The 19437-nt window shown below is 38.1% G+C and overlaps 1 protein-coding gene across 2 annotated transcripts in view; it reads right to left on the bottom strand.

Annotated features, from left to right (window-relative positions):
* Positions 1 to 6582: 6582 nt before the first annotated feature.
* Positions 6583 to 19437, bottom strand: part of NR1H4 (nuclear receptor subfamily 1 group H member 4) — a 220635-nt gene continuing 207780 nt past the window's right edge. For both annotated transcript variants that reach the window (XM_053716999.1, XM_053716998.1), the window contains exons 9-10: positions 9823 to 9936; positions 6583 to 8085 (exon numbers count right to left, since the gene is read on the bottom strand). In XM_053716999.1, the coding sequence (XP_053572974.1) occupies positions 7847 to 8085; positions 9823 to 9936 (353 nt within the window). In that variant the 3' untranslated portion in view covers positions 6583 to 7846. The remainder of the gene's footprint in view (positions 8086 to 9822; positions 9937 to 19437) is intronic.

Here is a 19437-nt window from a genome sequence, read left to right on the forward strand (position 1 = left end):
AGATGAGTGTAAGTTCACGTATGTCTATGTAAGTCAATGTAAAATGGGTTTGTGTGCATTTTTTTTTTCAAACACCCGAGATCTTGTAAACTTTGATCCATTATATTTTGTAATTACAAATATTTAATTAAAAAAAAAAAAATGATATAGTGTTTGTATGAGTGTAAGTGTACTTTGTATGATATTTTTGAAATGATTCATGAATGTTTTTGGTATCGGGATATCAATAACTACTGGGTCTGGGTGAGCGTTATGGATTTGAGCATAGATGGGGATATTTGTGGTGCTATGGAAACTTGTAAAAGCAGCGTTAGGGAAGTTGAAGCATTATGAGTCATAATGTTGCTATTTGACTCATAACGCCAAACTCGTAAACTAGCTGACTATAAATAAATAGGGACGGTTTCATGGAGAGATGGATATTGGCAAATTATTGTATGCCATACATCGAGAGTTTCTGCTATCAAAGGATTAGAGGTGATATTACTATTTCTAACTTTCTTAATCCAGCATTGATCTCCTAAATTGTTAATAATTAATAGACCCATATTTAGGCTTGCTCAAAACTTGTCTCCAAGATGGAAATTCCAGTGTGGTATTCAAGATAAATGAACCACATAGAAATAATGATGCTAGTTAGGTACTCCTAGTCTACCTCTCTCCATCTGCATACAAGTTATACTTTTTTTAGCCCTGGGTGTCTTGTGGTTTTTCTTATTGATTTGACAATGTTTGTAATGATAAGATGAAGGATTTGGGCAAAGGCAGAGGTTGAAAAACATAAAGAATATTATGTGTACATTCATTTCTTTTGAAAGACTATAAGAGTCCATAGGTGTCCATAACATGTGAGATATATTTCCTGTCACTAAGGGAGGTCAAAATACCTCACAAGAGTTTTAATCCCTCCCACCTCTCTGCCCACTCAGTATCTTCTTGATCTCTGAGGAGCGAAGTTGAGAGAGGTGCTCTGCAGACAAGATTTTATTATTTTCTAATAGTTTATTGGGCGCTCAGACCTGACTTGAGACACAGTACCCCTCTTCCATCTTCACTCAGGGAAGACTTCAGGATAATTTCTCCAAGATTCTGAGTCAAGCAGGGGTAAATAAATACCTCAGTTATGGCATGTCAGTACCCTGGCAGGTAAAACTCTCAGCCATAATTGCCCTTAGGCGTCACCTTTCGGGTTGCTGGTATATCCGACAATATCCTCTGCAGTATATGTACTTGCCCTGGGTGGACTCTCTACTGGATCAGCATTCTGTAAAGGAAAAGGCCTCAGCACTCTGGTAACATAAAGTGGTGGGTGGCTGCAGTCCAGGTAAGTTACTCTACTACTCACTAAACACAGCCCAGGAACTATCCCTAGTTCTCTCTTATATAGGTACTACATAGTTGGGGGTTCTCAGCCTTTACATATAGTATTTTACCTCTGTGTTTAACACCAAAAATGATGGAAATCAGAGTTAAAAACCCTATTATTTCATTGCCCTATTACCCCTTAGCAGCCCTCAGTATGTTTTTGTTTTTTACAATTTTTCCTCACAAAAATCTTTACTGTCTCTTTAAAAAAAAAAACACTAACTGACTTATGCAGTTAGTGGTCCAGCTCATTGTGGATGCGGTTGGGGACACAAGGGCATCAATGGAGAGGTTTTTATTCACTTTTACATGTTATTTGTGTGTTTTGGTGTTTTTACTCAAAGGCTCAAAGGCTTTGGCCTGCACATCATCCAGGAGTTAAAACCCCCACCCTTGGGGGCCCTTTCTCTCTCCCTCACCGGATCTCCAACTGACTGAAAATTTACTCAGGGACTCTCTTCATGTCTTCCAAGCTATGTGGGCCCAGTTTTAACACTTTATGTGCCCAGGAGGTGGGTGAGTACCCTCATAGGAGCTGCTGAGGGGGTGGGTAATAAAAAAATATCTGAGGGTAATTAATTTGGCTTTTTCTCTGTCTTCTGGGGTTCTGGGGTGTTTCTTATATGCTGTTTGCTGTATTTTGGGTAAATACACTGATTATTTAAAGCTTTGGAATATATCTTTATTTCCAATTACTTGCAGTTTTGTTTATTATTTTGGAGTCATGTATCCCTGGGTTGTCAATATTATATACCAGGACTATCGCATAGGCTTACTCACATGGGAGTGAACCAACTTGTTCCAACATCTCAACAGGTACAGACTTTCTATTCCAACTTCTTCATTGTCCCAAAGAAGGAAGGCACCTACCCTCCTATCCTGGACCTAAACTGTATATTCTAATTCACAAAGATCATTTCCAGTTTCTAAAGGTTTGCTTTTTTCAACAAGCATTACCAATTTGTGGCCCTCCCCTTTGGTCTGGCCACCGCCTCTTGCATCTTCACAAAGGTATTAGGTGCTCTCTTAGCAGTGATCAGAGTTCAGGGAATCTCCATTGCCCCTTATTTGGACCATATTTTGGTCCAAGCTCTGTCTCTTTCTCTGGCTACCACAGAATGGTATCTTTCCTTCAGGAACATGGATGGGAAATCAATGTCCCCAAAAGGTCTTTATCACCAGCCACAAGGGTGTTTTTTCTGCAAGTGAAAATAGACTTGGTTCAAATGTGCTTATTTCTCACAGACCTTCGCAGAACCAGACTTCTGACTGCCTGTTCCCTACAAATAGCTCTTTCTCATTCTGTAGCACAATGTATGGAAGTAGGGGGTACCTTTTGCTTGCTTTCATCTTCGTCCTCTTCAACTGTCCATGCTTCAACAGTGGTCAAAGGATTGTTTCCATCTGAAACAGCAGATAGAGCTCAGTTCTTCAGTAAAACAATCTCTGTCACGGTGGAGGGAAAGTCCCTACCTATTTGACCCTTGGAGCTTCTTTCTTCTGCCTATCTGGACCGTAGTCACTACTGGCGCAAGTCTAATGGGTTGGCGCGCTGTTTGGAGTCTCAAAGGGCGCAGGGAGTATGGTCCCCTCTGGAGGTGAAGTGACCTATTAACTTCCTAGAACTTCATGCAATTCTTTGGGCCCTTCAATCTTGGCCCCTTCTCAAAAAGGAAAAATTAATTTGATTCCAGTCAGACAACATCACTGCCATGGTGTACATCAATCATTAGGTAGGGGCTCGAAGTCCCTTAGCTATGCAAGAGGTATCTCACATTCTGTCTTGGACAGAGGAAAACCACTACACCCAATTGGCAATTCATATTCCGAGAGTGAAAAATTGGGAAGCAGATTACCTAAGTCATCAGTTCGTCGATTCAGGGGAATGGTCTCTTCATCAGGATGTGTTCGATCAATTAGTCCTGAGATGGGGTCTTCCAAAAATAGATCTCATGGCATCCACATTGAACTGCAAACATCCTGTTTATTGCTCCAGGTCAAGAGCTCTGATGATAGATGATCTAGCCTGCCCTTGAAACTTTCATCTGGCCTATCTATTTCCTCTGTTTGTTTTTCAGTCAAGATTCATTGCCAGAATCAAACAGGAATTTGCTTCTATAATTATCATCAGGGCCGGATTTGGCCACCGGGATACCGGGAAAAATCCCAGTGGGCTGGGCTGGAAGTTGCCTAGTCAGACTGTCTCTGGAGATCAACAGTTACAGAGCACAGGCAACACCAGCGCCGCAACACATTTAGGGAGCAGAGCGCAGTGGGCGAGTTTGAGCACTAAAATGTCACTGACTAGCCTATCCAAATCCGATTTTCACTTATAGAGTTGCACGCTAAGGTTGCCAACAGTTAGCGCTATTGTATTGCACAATGACTACATATACCATGATGCATTGCATGTATTTTTAGTTTGGTTTCCGACTCTGGAGAAGACAATTCTGGTAGAAATTTCGGTGATGTCAGCAGAGAGACATACAGAGAAGCTTTAGAAGACAGAGCGGGAGAGGCGCCCAGGAACTGAGAGTGCAAAGACTGATACCCTGCGCACCGCTGTGTGTTGTGTGTTTATACCGATCACTGCGACCCTACTTGATATAGCTGCTTCCAAACGTATAGTAGACCAACTCCTGCTCTCACTTTAGAATCTCAAACTTACTCTGTACCCCACGCAGCACTGTCTGCCTCCTCCCATGCTGTCACTACCCTACTTAGCTGCTCTACCAGGATCGCATGGCCATACACTTTTAACAAATAATAATATATGTAGTTGCACTCCTATTTTATATCTAATCTCTAACCGTTAGTGTTAAACATTTGGCTCACTACACCAATTGCAATGACTACAATTTTGTGTGTGCGTATGTGTACATATATATATATAGAGAGAGATAGATATATATATATATATATATATATATATATATATAAATATATATACAGTATATATATATGTATATATATATATATATATATATATATATACACATACACACACATAAACATGTAAATATTAAACAAACATTATATATATATATATATATATATATAATATATATATATATATACAGTATATATAATATATATATATATAATGACTGTTTAATATTTACATGTTATGTGTGTGTGTATATATATATATATATATATATATATATAAATAAAATATGGCCTTGACAGATTGGTGGGCTGGTCTTCAACAATTTTTCCAGGGCTGCTTTTTATTCCCAGTCCGGCCCTGATTATCATAGCTCCAGTGTGGTCCCGCAGAACTTGAGATGCAAAGCTAATTCAGATGTCATCCCTTCCTCCATAGATTCTACCCTAAGGAAAGATCTGCTATCTCATGCAGATCTCAATTCCCTGAATTTGACGGCATGGAGGTTGAACGCATAATTCTCAAAAGCAGAGGTTCTCAGATTCTGTTATCTATACTCTACTGCAAGCCAGAAAGTCTGTCACGCAGAGACTTTATCATAAGATTTGGAAAGCTTACTTTTCAGAATTCTTCAGTTCCTTTAGGATGGACTGGAAAAAGGTTTATCAGCTAGTTTTTAAATGGTCAGATTTTAACATTATCTGTTTTGTATCACAAAATGCTGGCCAAATTACATGATGTTCAAACTTTTGTTCAAGCCTTGGTGAGAATTCGCCCTGTTATTAGGCCCATTTCTCCCCTTGGAATTTAAATCTGGTTCTTTCTGTTTGCATGGTACCCCCCTTTGAACCTATGTATTCCCTGGACCTAAAATTATTGTCACAGAAGTTTTTCTCTTCTTCTAGCCATTTCTTCTGCTAGAAGAGTATCTGAATTATCTGCTCTGTCTTCTGATCACCCTTGTTTTGTTTTTTTGATCAGGATAAAGCGGTCCTCCTGACTAAATATGATTTTCTCCTGAAGGTAATGTTTTCAGAAAATATTAATCAGGAAATTGTTCCTTCGCTGTGCCCAAATCCTACTAACCTAAAGAAATGCCTTCTACACAATTTGGATGTAGTCAGACCCTTAAAATGTTATCTTCAGGCAACTTAAGACTTTAGACAGACTTCCAAATTGTTTGTCCACTTTTCAGGTACCAGAAAGGGTAAAAAGGCTACAGCAGTGGCCTTAGCATCATGGCAAAAGCAGACTATTCATAAGGCTTACTTGGATACGGCAAAACTGCCTCCAAAAAGAATAACTGCTCATTCTACCAGGTCTGTGTTTACTACTTGGGCCTTCAAAAATGACACCTCCTTGGAATAGATTTGCAAGGCGGCAACTTGGTCTTCTCTCCATACATTTTCTAAATTTTACCATTTTGATATTTATGCTTCTTCCAAAGATGCTTTTGGCAGGAAAGTCCTTCAGGCTGCAGTGTCCTGCAGATAGGAACTACCATAATTTTGTCTCACCCATCCTTAACGTGGATGCTTGGGTATTGTAACCCACATGTTATGGACACCTATAGACTCTCATCATCTTACGAAAGAAAACAGAATTTATACTTACCAATAAATGTATTTATTTCAAGATGATGAGAATCAATAGAACCCGTCCGGGTTTTTGCTTTATGGGCAACAGTTCTTATTTGCACCTCTTAACCCTGCTTTCTGTCTTTCCTACCTTTTCTGTCTCACTCCTCTGCTTGGCTATACGTAAACTGAATGGGGAAAGGAGGTGGGAGGGATTAAAGCTCTTGTGAGGGTTCTTGACCTCCTCCTAGTGTCAGGAAATATATCCCATATGTTATGGACACCTATGGACTTTCATAATCCCGGTGGCAACCGGGCCATAGAACAAGCTATTTGAGCTGTTGTTCGTTCCTGGCAGACTGTTTCGCTTTTTGTTTGGACTTTTATCATTCCAAAAGAAAGAAATTTATTGGTAAGTATAAATTCTGTTTTTAAGAGCAGAAATTCTGCCTAGCCACAAGAGTCCAAGACAGAAGAGCCAGGAGGAAAGGGAAGATTGTAAATACTGGTGAAGAGTGGTGAAATTAAGGAGGAAAGAATGTTAAAAATGGAAATCATATGACCTTCATTTAACACTAGAGGGGTAGTGTAGATATTGAGTATATCTGACTTTGCATAGTTAATAGAGATGTTTTTAAAACAATTCTTAAATCTCCTAAGTACAATATTTTTTTGGCAATCAAATCTTTTATGCATTGCGAAATATGTAACACCCAAAATAGTTTTATTAAAGTAAAAACATATAAAGCTGAATAATGTGAATGTAGCTGCATTTTATTATATGTTAGATCTATTATGTGAATTATCCTAAAACATAACTTGACATTTTGCAGACCATGCATAACAAACACTATAAAAACAATACATAATTGCTTAAAGGGTACATCATTTCATTTTGTCTTAGTAAGTTGAAATATTGTTAAATTATAATGTTATCACTGTCACATCAACAACTCTAGTCATTTATTAATAAACAAAAAAGGTAAAAAAAAAAGTCAAGCATATGAAAATCTTAATTGAACTGTATAGCATGGAAGATACGGTAAAGTTTGCATTTGTATGGAACATTTCATCTTCATTTTGAAAGACCTCGAAAATTGCCATCCAGTTAAGAAAAAAGAAACAATGAAGTCCAAAACACTTAAAATGAACTTTACAAAAATTTACAGTATAACATATTTTAATAAATAAAGTTAACACTCAAGTTTCATACTGTACTATATGTAGAATTTGCTGATAAATCACTAACATCTGATTTTTTAATTGTTCCCCATTGTGGTATAAGCTATTAACATCTATAGGCATTTTCAAATTAAAGTAATACATTCATTAGTAAAAATGATGGCTCTTTATGTAATGCCTACACATGTGGATTAAGATAGCTTCAAAATTAGTTATTTCCAAAACAGTAGTGTTGACAACACTAAAAATAATAATATGTGATTTTAAAATCAGAGGTTAAAGGGACATAAAACAAGTTCAGATAGACAAAATAATATAATATGTAAATTTAATTACTTTACTTGCAAATTTATACTGCAGTGCCTCGCCATTAACCCTTTCATTTAAGTTTATGAATTGTAAAGCTCTAACTCCCCCCACACATTTCCTTCTAGGGCTGTATCTATATCTTTTGTTGTTTTGGTAGAATGCAAAAGTGAACAGGGATTATCTGCTGGAGCATGCCTAGAAGCTGTCAACTCAGTTGAAATATGCCTGTGTCTAAACACTGATAAGGGGGGTGGAGCACAGTGCTCCAGACAGCATAGCTACTGTATGTAAGTATTTTTGCTTATTTTTTAAAATTTTAAAATACTTGCCAGCAATTTTCAAACAATTTTTTAATGCAAACAATTTTTAATTTATTAGCCCTTTTAGGATATGCACAGATCTCAACCTGTTTTATGGCACTTTAAGTCTGTATCTAAATTTAATTTATTTTTTTAATAATATTATTTAATCAGTACTACATGAACGTCTATATAAAACTAAAATGCCTAAATAACCTAAGCAGTCGTTATTGGACATCCCAGATTTCACAAAGTAGGGGTGTAAATTTGTGATCATTTACTCTCCAAGACAACAGCATTTCTGTATGGTGATGACTAAATGTCCTTAATTCTGTGAGACGTCCCAACAACCTAGCAAACTGCTGAGGGTTCTTTGGGTGATGAATCTTGCAAAGCTTCTCCAAAATATCCAGAAATGGTTCCTGAAGCTTTTCCACAGATTCTTTATCTTTGATGTATTGTCTATCTGAAAGATTTTGAAAGAAGAAAAATCAAATACCCTCTCTTACATTCACAGTTAAGTAAATACTGAAGCTTTCTAATTGTATTTTGCAAATTTAGAGATCGTGAAAATTATAGTATTGTGTGTGGGTGTAAATTTGTCAATGACTCTTAGTTTAAGGAACCTTAATTATTTAGATTTGTACATACAAAATGTATTTAGACTTGGAGGTAATCAAGGCCTGTATAGGCCTTATGAATTCCATCCTTAAAGCTAATACTGAACTTGAAATCCATAAAGCAATTCCAGTAAAAAATGTAAAATGCATCTATGAAAATGACAGTGAGGAAGGGGTATATTTTCTTGTGCCAAATTGTATAATTGTGGAAAGGCTGAAATACATCTATCAGAAAACAAAACTAGTGGGAGGATTGCCCTGTAAGATCAATGAAGAGGGGATTGAAACATTTCAAACAAAGTGTTCAAAACAAGTGTCTGTGGAGAAAACCAATTGCTAGAGGAAGCTGGAAGTCAATGGTGTTAAATAAAAGAGAAGAGCAGGCTTATAAGTATTATAATGTTATGGGTGCCCTATTCACATGCTGATGAGAAATGTGTTATATGAGAGGTTTAGAGCCTTAAAGGGACATGAAACCCACATTTGTTCTTTCATGATTTAGGTAGAACATACAATTTCAAACAACTTTCCAGTTTACTTCTACTATTAAATTTGTCTCTTGGTATTATTTGTTGAAGGAGCAGCAATGCACTACTGGTTGCTAACTGAACACATGGGGCGAGCCAATGATAATAGACATATAAATGCAGCCACTAATCAGCAGCTAGCACCCAGGTGCTTTGCTGCTTCTGAGCTTACCTAGATAACCCCTTCAAAAAGTGATAACATCTCTGTAGTAAGTAATGCATCAGTTCCTAGGCATTTTTATGCACCATTCATTTTATGCACCCACTCTGTGAGTTTGAGTGGTTTACCACTTTGTGGCTGGACTGCTGTTGCTCCTAGACGCTTCTACTTCACAATAATAGCACATACAGTTGACCAGATCAGGTCTAGTAATTTCATAAACTGATTTGTGGCAAAGGATTAATCCTTTGACAGGGCCATGTTTAAAGTCACTAAGGTCTTCATTATGACCCATTGTACTGCCATTGTATGTCAAGATTTGATGACGATTTTTATGGCTGGATTTTATGCATCTGTTAACTAGCACCTGAACTGAATTAGTACGGGTGTCCACATACTTTTGGTCATATAGTGAATGTATATCATTAAATTCCAGTTCTAAGTAAAAAATAACCCCATACATGTGGTGTTTTGCATTTGGAATTAGGAAATTGGCACATAGTATAGGCAGAAGTATAGGACCATTTTTCACCAAACTGATAATGAAAAAAGTGCTGCAAATAAACAATAAAAATGGCTGATTGTGATCAGGTTGACATTGAAAAGGGCCCATTCTACAGAAAAAAAGTAAATTGTACCCTAATGTTAAAAGTTGTTTCAAAAGACAATTAACCCCTTTGTTAGTGAGTATTTCATCTAGAATTCTGAAAAGTTGGGGGAAAAAATAATTAAGTGTGTTCATATTGCTAATAGTGCAAAGGTAAATCTAAACTAGTTTTGTAAATTTGTTTATAGATGTAACCAACAAAAGTATTAAACAAATAATTGTATTTTTAGACTTATACTGAAATGTCAAACTGATGATAAAATAAATGTTTGATGCGTTGACGATATACCTGGTGTCAGAATGACTACAGCTGTGAGAACAGCATATTCTTCTTTTGTCATCTTCAGTTCTCCAACGCTCTTATAGAAGTTGAACATTGGATTAATGTAGTCATTTGATATACCTGAAAAACAATATAGGTTTTAGATTTTAATCTGGATTGATTGATTGTTTTTCTGGAGAATTCCATTGATGCATGTTATCAGGAACTTTTAACGCAAAACTTAATTGCCTATAATGGCCTAGATTATAAGTGGAGCAGTACTGATAGTGCAGAGTGCTATCAGTATTGCAGGCCTGTGCTCAAAAAAGTGCACAATTTGCTGTTACAAGTGCATGGTTAAGCAGAATTACTACAGAATGTTTAGCGTGGCCGACATCTCGTAAGTGTGCTTTTTACTTTCAATGGATAGTGCAGTGTGCTACACATCGATCAAATTACAAGCTGTGAGTTATGTACCTCGCTCAACTGCAACACATAGCAAAGATAAAAAGATGTAGTGAGATTGGACACCTGTAGTAATGTGTTAGGTCTGGAATAGTATAATGAAACACATGTAAAATATATTAAAGGGACAGTCTAGTCAAAATTAAACTGTCATGATTCAGATAGGGCATGTCATTTTAAACAACTTTCCAATTTACTTTTATCATCAGACTTGCTATGTTCTCTTGGTATTCTTAGTTGAAAGCTAAACCTAGGTAGGCCCATATGCTAATTTCTAAGCCCTTAAAGACCACCTCTTATCTGATGCATTTGACAGTTTTTCCAAGACAGAGGGCGTTAGTTCATGTGTGCCATATAGATAACATTGTGCTCACGCCCGTGGAGTTACCTAGGAGTCAGCACTGATTGGCTAAAATGCTAGTCTGTCAAAAGAACTGAAATAAGGGGGCAGTCTGCAGAGGTTTAGATACAAGGTAATCACAGAGGTAAAAATGATATCAATATAACTGTGTTGGTTATGCAAAATTGGGGAATGGGTAATAAAGGGATTATCTATCTTTTAAACAAAAAAAATTCTGGAGTAGACTGTCCCTTTAGAATAAAGTAATACACACACACACACACACACACCACATTATATATATATATATATATATATATAGAGAGAGAGAGAGAGAGAGAGAGAGAGAAAATAACTCATTGTGTAAACCATTTACAAATCTAAACAAGTCAGAAAACTTGCTTTAAAAGTTTAAAAAGTTTTCTGACTTGCGCATGTGATCACCTATTCCCCCATTGAAGTCAATAGAGCAAATAAGGTAGAAAAAACCTAATACTCTACTCGCGCACAAACACAATTGCATATTCTCAAGTTAACTGTACTTTTAAATGTATTTTTGATGTGCTTTGTGCAACTTTTTATTCAAGCGTATAAGTGAATAAGAGCTCTGAGGTCATGCTATCCGAACGCGCATTAACCCCTTAATGACCGCAGCACTTTTCCATTTTCTGTCCGTTTGGGACCAAGGCTATTTTTACATTTTTGCGGTGTTTGTGTTTAGCTGTAATTTTCCTCTTACTCATTTACTGTACCCACACATATTATATACCGTTTTTCTCGCCATTAAATGGACTTTCAAAAGATACCATTATTTTCATCATATCTTATAATTTACTATAAAAAACATTATAAAATATGAAGGAAAAAATGGAAAAAAACACACTTTTTCTAACTTTGACCCCCAAAATCTGTTACACATCTACAACCACCAATAAACACCCATGCTAAATAGTTTCTAAATTTTGTCCTGAGTTTAGAAATACCCAATGTTTACATCTTCTTTGCTTTTTTTGCAAGTTATAGGGCCATAAATACAAGTAGCACTTTGCTATTTCCAAACCACTTTTTTTCAAAATTAGCGCTAGTTACATTGGGACACTAATATCTTTCAGGAATCCCTGAATATCTATTGACATGTATATATTTTTTTTAGAAGACATCCCAAAGTATTGATCTAGGCCCATTTTGGTATATTTCATGCCACTATTTCACCGCCAAATGCGATCAAATAAAAAAAATTGTTCACTTTTTCACAAATTTTTTCACAAACTTTAGGTTTCTCACTGAAATTATTTACAAACAACTTGTGCAATTATGGCATAAATGGTTGTAAATGCTTCTCTGGGATCCCCTTTGTTCAGAAATAGCAGACATATATGGCTTTGGCTTTGCTTTTTGGTAATTAGAAGGCTGCTAAATGCCACTGCGCACAATACGTGTATTATGCCCAGCATTGAAGGGGTTAATTAGGGAGCATGTAGGGAGCTTCTAGGGTTAATTTTAGCTTTAGTGTAGTGTAGTAGACAACCCCAAGTATTGATCTAGGCCCATTTTGGTATATTTCATGCCACCATTTCACCGCCAAATGCGATCAAAGTAAAAAAAAATGTTAATTTTTTCACAATTTTAGGTTTCTCACTGAAATTATTACAAACAGCTTGTGCAATTATGGCACAAATGGTTGTAAATGCTTCTCTGGGATGCCCTTTGTTCAGAAATAGCAGACATATATGACTTTGGCGTTGCTTTATGGTAATTAGAAAGTCGCTAAATGCTGCTGCGCATCACACGTGTATTATGGCTAGCAGTGAAGGGGTTAATTAGGTAGTTTGTAGGGAGCTTGCAGGGTTAATTTTAGCTTTAGTGTAGAGATCAGCCTCCCACCTGACACATCCCACCCCCTGATCCCTCCCAAACAGCTCCCTTCTCTCCCCCACCCCACAATTGTCCCCGCCATCTTAAGTACTGGCAGAAAGTCTGCCAGTACTAAAATAAAAGTTTTTTTTTTTAAAGAAAAAAAAAAAAAAAAGCATATTTACATATGCTGTGTTTAGGATCCCCCCCTTAACCCCCAACCTCCCTGATCCCCCCCAAAACAGCTCTCTACGCCTCCCTCTCAGCCTTATTGGGGGCCATCTTGGGTACTGGCAGCTGTCTGCCAGTACCCATTTTGAACAATCAACTGTTTATTATTATTTTTTTTTAATTTCTGTAGTGTAGCTCAATCGCCCCCCACCCCCCCACCACCTAAATCACACAAGGGCTTTTTTATTTGTCCCACTTTGTGTTTTGGGGACACATTTTTTCCGTAGTGTAGCGGTTCCCACCCGCTCCCTCCCCGTGCACGCGCCCGCCCCCGCCCCCTCGTGCACGTGCGCACAGCCCCGCGCGCGCCCCCCGGACTCCCCCGCCCATGATCCCGCCCCCCTCCACATGACCAGGGCCATCGATGGCCGCCACCCCACCTCCCATACCGGCTCCCACCCACCAACGATACCGGCCATCGATGTCCGGTGCAGAGAGGGCCACAGAGTGGCTCTCTCTGCATCGGATGGCCGTGAAAGGTTATTGCAGGATGCCTCCATATCGAGGCATCACTGCAATAACCGGAAAGCAGCTGGAAGCGAGCAGGATCGCTTCCAGCTGCTTTCCACACTGAGGACGTGCAGGGTACGTTCTCAGGCATTAACTGCCTTTTTTCTGAGGACGTACCCTGCACGTCCTCAGTCGTTAAGGGGTTAAATTAAATTGCGCTCAAACAAATGTGTTTACTTTCAACTTGTAGTACACACGCTACTTTCTGATGCATGCAAACAGCCACGATAAACCCGTTATTGCTTGCGTGGAACAGTTAGCGGGCCACTCGTAATCTAGCTAAGAATGGAGTCTATGAGCGGAGGGTATTGTAAGGGTAAGGGTGAAAATGTACCCTCCCTGCAGCTGCCCCTTCCTGCCTAACCATACCCCTGAACTGCCTAGTCATGTCCACAGACTCCACCCACAGCAAACTCAACTCCACACAGAACACTTATTACTGTCCAGACTCCATTTATTTGCCCACTTTACTAAATCACCAGCAGCTCTGCAAGTTCTTTGCCCCAAAATTCAGAGCCCTCCTCGGCTTTTACACAAAGGAAATGTTTGTTAAATCTTACATTCTATTTTTAACTTGAAGTTGCTTTACTGAACCTATTAGTATTATTTATGGGGCAGTAAAGCATTTTGTTTTTTATTCATTGCATTACTTGGGAAAAAAAAGGTGTCACATATTGAGGGATTTAGTAAAGGACTGCCACAAAATTACCAAAGGTATTGCAGCAGCATCAAAATACATCTAGGTCCCAGTGCCAACTTAATCCTTTTTCCTGGTAGCGGGGACTGCAACTCAAAGTATATCACAAACGTCAAATACAAGTGGTAAATGTGAAGGCAGCCTTTAGTATTTTTTCTGAGGGATAAGAATTTACAACATGAAACTTTAGAACAATACTCAAGTCGTGAATGTGTGTTTGTGTATGAGTGAGTGTCAGGACCTCTGTCACTGTCTCTTTAAAACTGCCTTCATTCTTCCTGATGTTTTGATTGGTTACTGCTCCTTTAAAACCGCCAACTAACTATCACACATTGCTTAGTATTCTGAAAGTAGCAGCGCTACTCCTCTGGATCTGAGCTAAAATTATTTTCTAATTCTGGAATCCTGCTAGGAGTTACATCTCCTTATTTGCTACAAACTTGCTTCACTGAAGTCTTGCCACTCACAGGAGCTTTAACCCTCGAAAACTACCCGGATACATTGTAACAACTTTGGTCGTTGTCAATCAGCTGTTGGTAATTCACGGACTCAGAAATAAGAACGCAAGTATTCCTTTAATGATATTCACACTATGCTACTATGTTGTGGTTAACGTTTGCATATACCTTTATCCATCTGGCTTTAATAACGAACTTGTGTTGTTTCTGACAATCTCCAGTTGTGACGTAATCTTCCAGACTAACAACAGGTCTTGTTTGTGACTCCTCCTCTTAAAGACTTCCTGTAGCTATTGTTTCATCTGATAACAAACAGGAGTACAGCAGTCACCTTCGCCTCTCCACTTCCAAGTTCGTCTGGCAAGTTAAAGGTACTTTCCTTGTGGTATTCTGTTACTTGCATGCCTGCATTTCCTGTTATAAATAAGACTTACCAAATAACTCTGCCATTTCATATGCAACAAGATCCAAGAGTGTTGAATTAAAACAAAGTCTGTTTTAACAAAATAGACAACTACCAATATGCTGATAAATTTGGATTATCAACATCTGTACATTAACAGTATTCTTCAATATATCCTTAACAACAATTAAGAATTCAGCTGGTTACAAGTAACAGCAATTATTACATATAATCTGCTGTGTAATAATTATAACCAAATTAAGAAGATTATTTCTATGTTATCCATAAATTCATCACTGAATAATACTGAATTCCACTTCCACAATAGTGGTATTCACATATCACAGTGAAGCAAACAAAATATTAAAACTTAAAGAAGATCTGCAGTTGTGTTCCTGACAGGAAATTACACGTTTCTTACATAATACTAAGCCAAAAATTAAGATGGAACCAGCAGACCTACCACAGATTGTATATAATCTCTCCCAAAAAGTAGAACAACTGGCACAAGGTGTACATAATTTACAAGTAGAGAACCAGTCTCTAAGAAACATAATTAGAGATTCCATTGCAGTAAAATCTAATCATCAAGACCTGTCTCCAGAACCATAAGTATCTCTGCCAGAGAACTTCTCCGGTAACAGGAAGGTATATAGGCAATTTAAAAACTCCTGTCAGTTGTTATTTAAACTGAAACCCAGAAGCTACCCCACTGAGAGAATAAAATTGTTAAGCACAATATCTTTCCTTAGAGGGGAGCCCAGAACTTGGGCAGATAAGCTCTGTGAATCCGATGACCCGGTACTTGGGTCCCCAGAGAATTTCTTTTCTTGTATGGATGAACTTTTCCAAGACACTGATGTCCAATTAACAGCCGAAGCCTCCATGAGGAATTTAAAACAAGGGAAAAGACCAGTGGAGGAATACATAACCGAATTTAAATTGTATGCTGCAGATTCACAATGGAGTCAAATTGCACTTCATAACCAATTCCGGTTGGGCCTTGCTGAGGGTCTCAAGGATGAAATAGCCAGGATTGAATTACCCAAGACTTTGGAAGCCATGATGAGATTGGCAAATTTGGCAATGCAACTAGACAATAGGCTTCGAGAGAGAAGGGCTGAACGATACTCCTCTGAGACTCGTCCAAAGAGTGGTGTTAACCTACCTGTCCCACAATCATACTCTTCCACCAAACAACAAGCTGAACTGATGGAGATTGGTATAATAACAGGTCCTCTAACTTCTGAGGAAAGATTCCGTAGGAAGTCCAAGAGTCTATTTATGTACTGTGCAAATCCATCGCACACAGTACAAGATTGCCCAATTCTACTAAAGAATAAAAAAGTAAGTTCATGTATATACATTCTTCAGTACAAAATGCCATCAAAACATCTTATTGCATCTTATCTCTTTCTCTACAGTGGGATCTAAAACAACTGACAACTGATGCCATCATCGACTCAGGAGCTTACTGGAGTTTTATTGATTACCATATTGTTAAAACAAATAAAATTCATTTTATATTGAAGAAAACACCCATTTGTGTTTGTGTGATTTATGCTTCTACAATCACTACAGGTCCTATAAAACATCACACTGTACCTATATTAGTTTCTGTCTTAGGTTACACTGAGTTGTTATCTTTTGATGTCTTACCCTCACCACATTTTCCTATTGTACTTGGTATTAAGTGGCTCCAACTTCATAAGCCTTCTATTAAATGGTCTCCTTTTCAGATAAAGTTCACTTCAAATTACTGTAGAGATACCTGCTACCATACGCATTTGCTCCTACAAACTGAGTCTCAGAATGAGGGGTTACCCTCAGAATATACAGATTTTCTAGACGTCTTTAGTAAAACCGAGGCCGAAAACCTCCCCCTACATCGCATATACGACTGCCCTATACAACTTCAACCAGGAGCTAGTATTCCATATGGTCATTTATATCCCCTAAGTCAACCGGAACTCGATCATCTGAAGCAATACTTAGAAGAAAACCTTCAAAAAGGATTTATCAGAGCCTCGACTTCCCCTGCTGGGGCAGGTATGTTATTCGTTCACAATAAGGATTCTTAGCTCGGACCAATTATCGACTATCGCAAACTCAACAAACACACAATAAAAAAACGTTACCCGCTTCCTCTGATGCCAGAATTAATAGAATGTTTATCAGAATCCACTATCTATTCCAAACTCACCTCAGGGGAGCGTACAGTCTCATAAGGATAAAAGAAGGTCATGAGTGGTTAACAGCTTTCAGAACAAGGTACCGCTTATATGAATATCTAGTCATGCCCTTCGGATTATGCAATGCCCCTGTCACTTTTCAACATTTTATCAATAATGTATTCCGCAATCTCTTAGACATCTGCTTAGTCGTATACTTAGACGAAATTTTAATTTACTCCAAAAACAAATCTGAACACATAAAACATGTACGCTGGGTACTCTCAAGGCTCAGAGAACATAAACTTTATGCTAAACCTGAAAAATGTCTTTTTCACACAGATCATGTCTCATTTCTAGGATATAACATATCACCTAAAGGTATTGAAATGCAAAAAGAAAAGGTAGACACAGTGGAAAACTGGCCTATTCCAAAAAACTATTACAGAAAATTCATAAAAAATTTCTCAAAGATTGCTAAACCTCTTACCAGATTAACCAGCTCCTCCATTCTGTTTCGGTGGAACACAGAAGCCATGTCTGCCTTCACTATATTAAAGATTCAGTTCACCACCGCTCCCATATTAAAGTTTCCTGGTCCAAACCATCAATATTTGTTAGAAGTGGATTCCTCTGACTTCGCCTTGGGTGCAGTTCTTTCTCAACAGTTAACACTTAAAGACCCGATCTACCCAATTTCCTACTTTTACAAGGTGATGACCCCAGCAGAAAGAAATTACCCAATAGGCAAAAAAGAACTTCTTGCCATAAAACGGTCCCTAGAACATTGAAGACATCTCCTCGAAGGTGCGAAGTAGCCCATCAACATATATACAGATCATAAGAACCTTCAATATTTGCAAAGCAACAAAACACTGTCTACAAGACAAGTCAGTTGGAGCTTGTACTTCACCAGGTTTAATTTTAATATCATATATAGACCTGCTGCAAGGAATGGCAAAGCTGATGCCTTGTCTCGTATACCTGAGAAACCAAACAACGTTATTACCAGTACAAATATTATACCAATAGAACGTTTCATCGGACTTTCCAGTCAACTATTATCTGAATTAAAAAAAAACACTAACAAGAAGATCAACCCTCTACTATCATGACGGCAAAGTATATGTACCAAAAGAGATGAGACCTCCATTGTTAAAAATACATCACAACTCTCCTCTATCAGGACATCCTGGTATCCAACGTACTCTGGAACAATTAACCAGGACATTCTGGTGGCCAAACATGAGAGAAACAATACAGGAATATGTCCAAACCTGTATAATATGTGCTACATCTAAATCCGAAAAAAAAACACACCATACGGTCTTCTAATGCCATTACCTATTCCTAAGAAACCCTGGCAACACGTGTCAATGGATTTTATAGTGGATTTGCCATACTCAAATAATCAAAATACGATTCTTGTAGTCATAGGCATTTTTACCAAAATGGCCCACTTCATCCCATATCATAAGCTTCCCACTTCCTCTGAAACTGCGCATCTCATCATTAACAATATCATTAAAATTCATGGCATACCTCCAATCTTAACAACTGACAGGGGAACACAGTTCACTTCACGCTTCTGGACTAAACTCTGTGAATTAACTCAGATTGACCATAGATTCACCACATCATTCCATCCCCAAACAAACGGACAAGCCAAAGACTGAATCAATGCTTAGAACAATACCTCAGGTGCTATTGTTCATACCATCAGAATGACTGGATGAAATTCCTCTCAATGGCTGAATACGCCTACAACAATTCCGTCAACTCATCAACAAAAATGACCCCTTTTACTGCAAATTATGCATATCATCCGACTGTTGTCTTCTGCTCACAGGTTGGTTCTTATTCCCTGTTAGTTGATGATTTACACGATTCTTTACAGGATAACTTCAAGTTTATACAACAAAATATTCAGAATGCTCAAACCACCCAAAAGCATTACTATGATCTCAGAAGAGGAGAACCCACGTCATATGCTGAAGGTGATCTGGTGTGGCTCTCTACAATAAATTTGAAGCTGCAAATACCCAGTAAGAAATTAGCTGGACTTTTTATAGGGTCATTCACAATCCTTCAGGTCATTAATATTAACGCAATGACTCTCAAACTACCAGATAACATTAGAATCCATCCTACTATACATGTCTCTCTTTTGAAACCCTACAAGCCAACAAGAAAGACAGGTACACTACTGCCTCCACCCTCTCAGAATTTGGAACCTGATGAATATGAAGTTCATTCCCTTCTTGATTCCAGGTACCGTAGGGGAGAATTACAATACTTGATTCGCTGGAAAAACTTCTCAGAAGACGATGACACCTGGGAACCTGCTTCCAATTTGAACGCCCCTAAGTTGGCTTCTGTTTTTCATCAGAGGCACCCTGATCATCCTAGACTTGCAGCTGTAGGACAGCTTCCATGAAGTGGGGGTCATGTCAGGACCTCTGTCACTGTCTCTTTAAAACTGCCTTCATTCTTCCTGACGTTTTGATTTACGT

This window comes from Bombina bombina, chromosome 6, assembly GCF_027579735.1.
Source record: "Bombina bombina isolate aBomBom1 chromosome 6, aBomBom1.pri, whole genome shotgun sequence".
Lineage (NCBI taxonomy): Eukaryota > Metazoa > Chordata > Amphibia > Anura > Bombinatoridae > Bombina > Bombina bombina.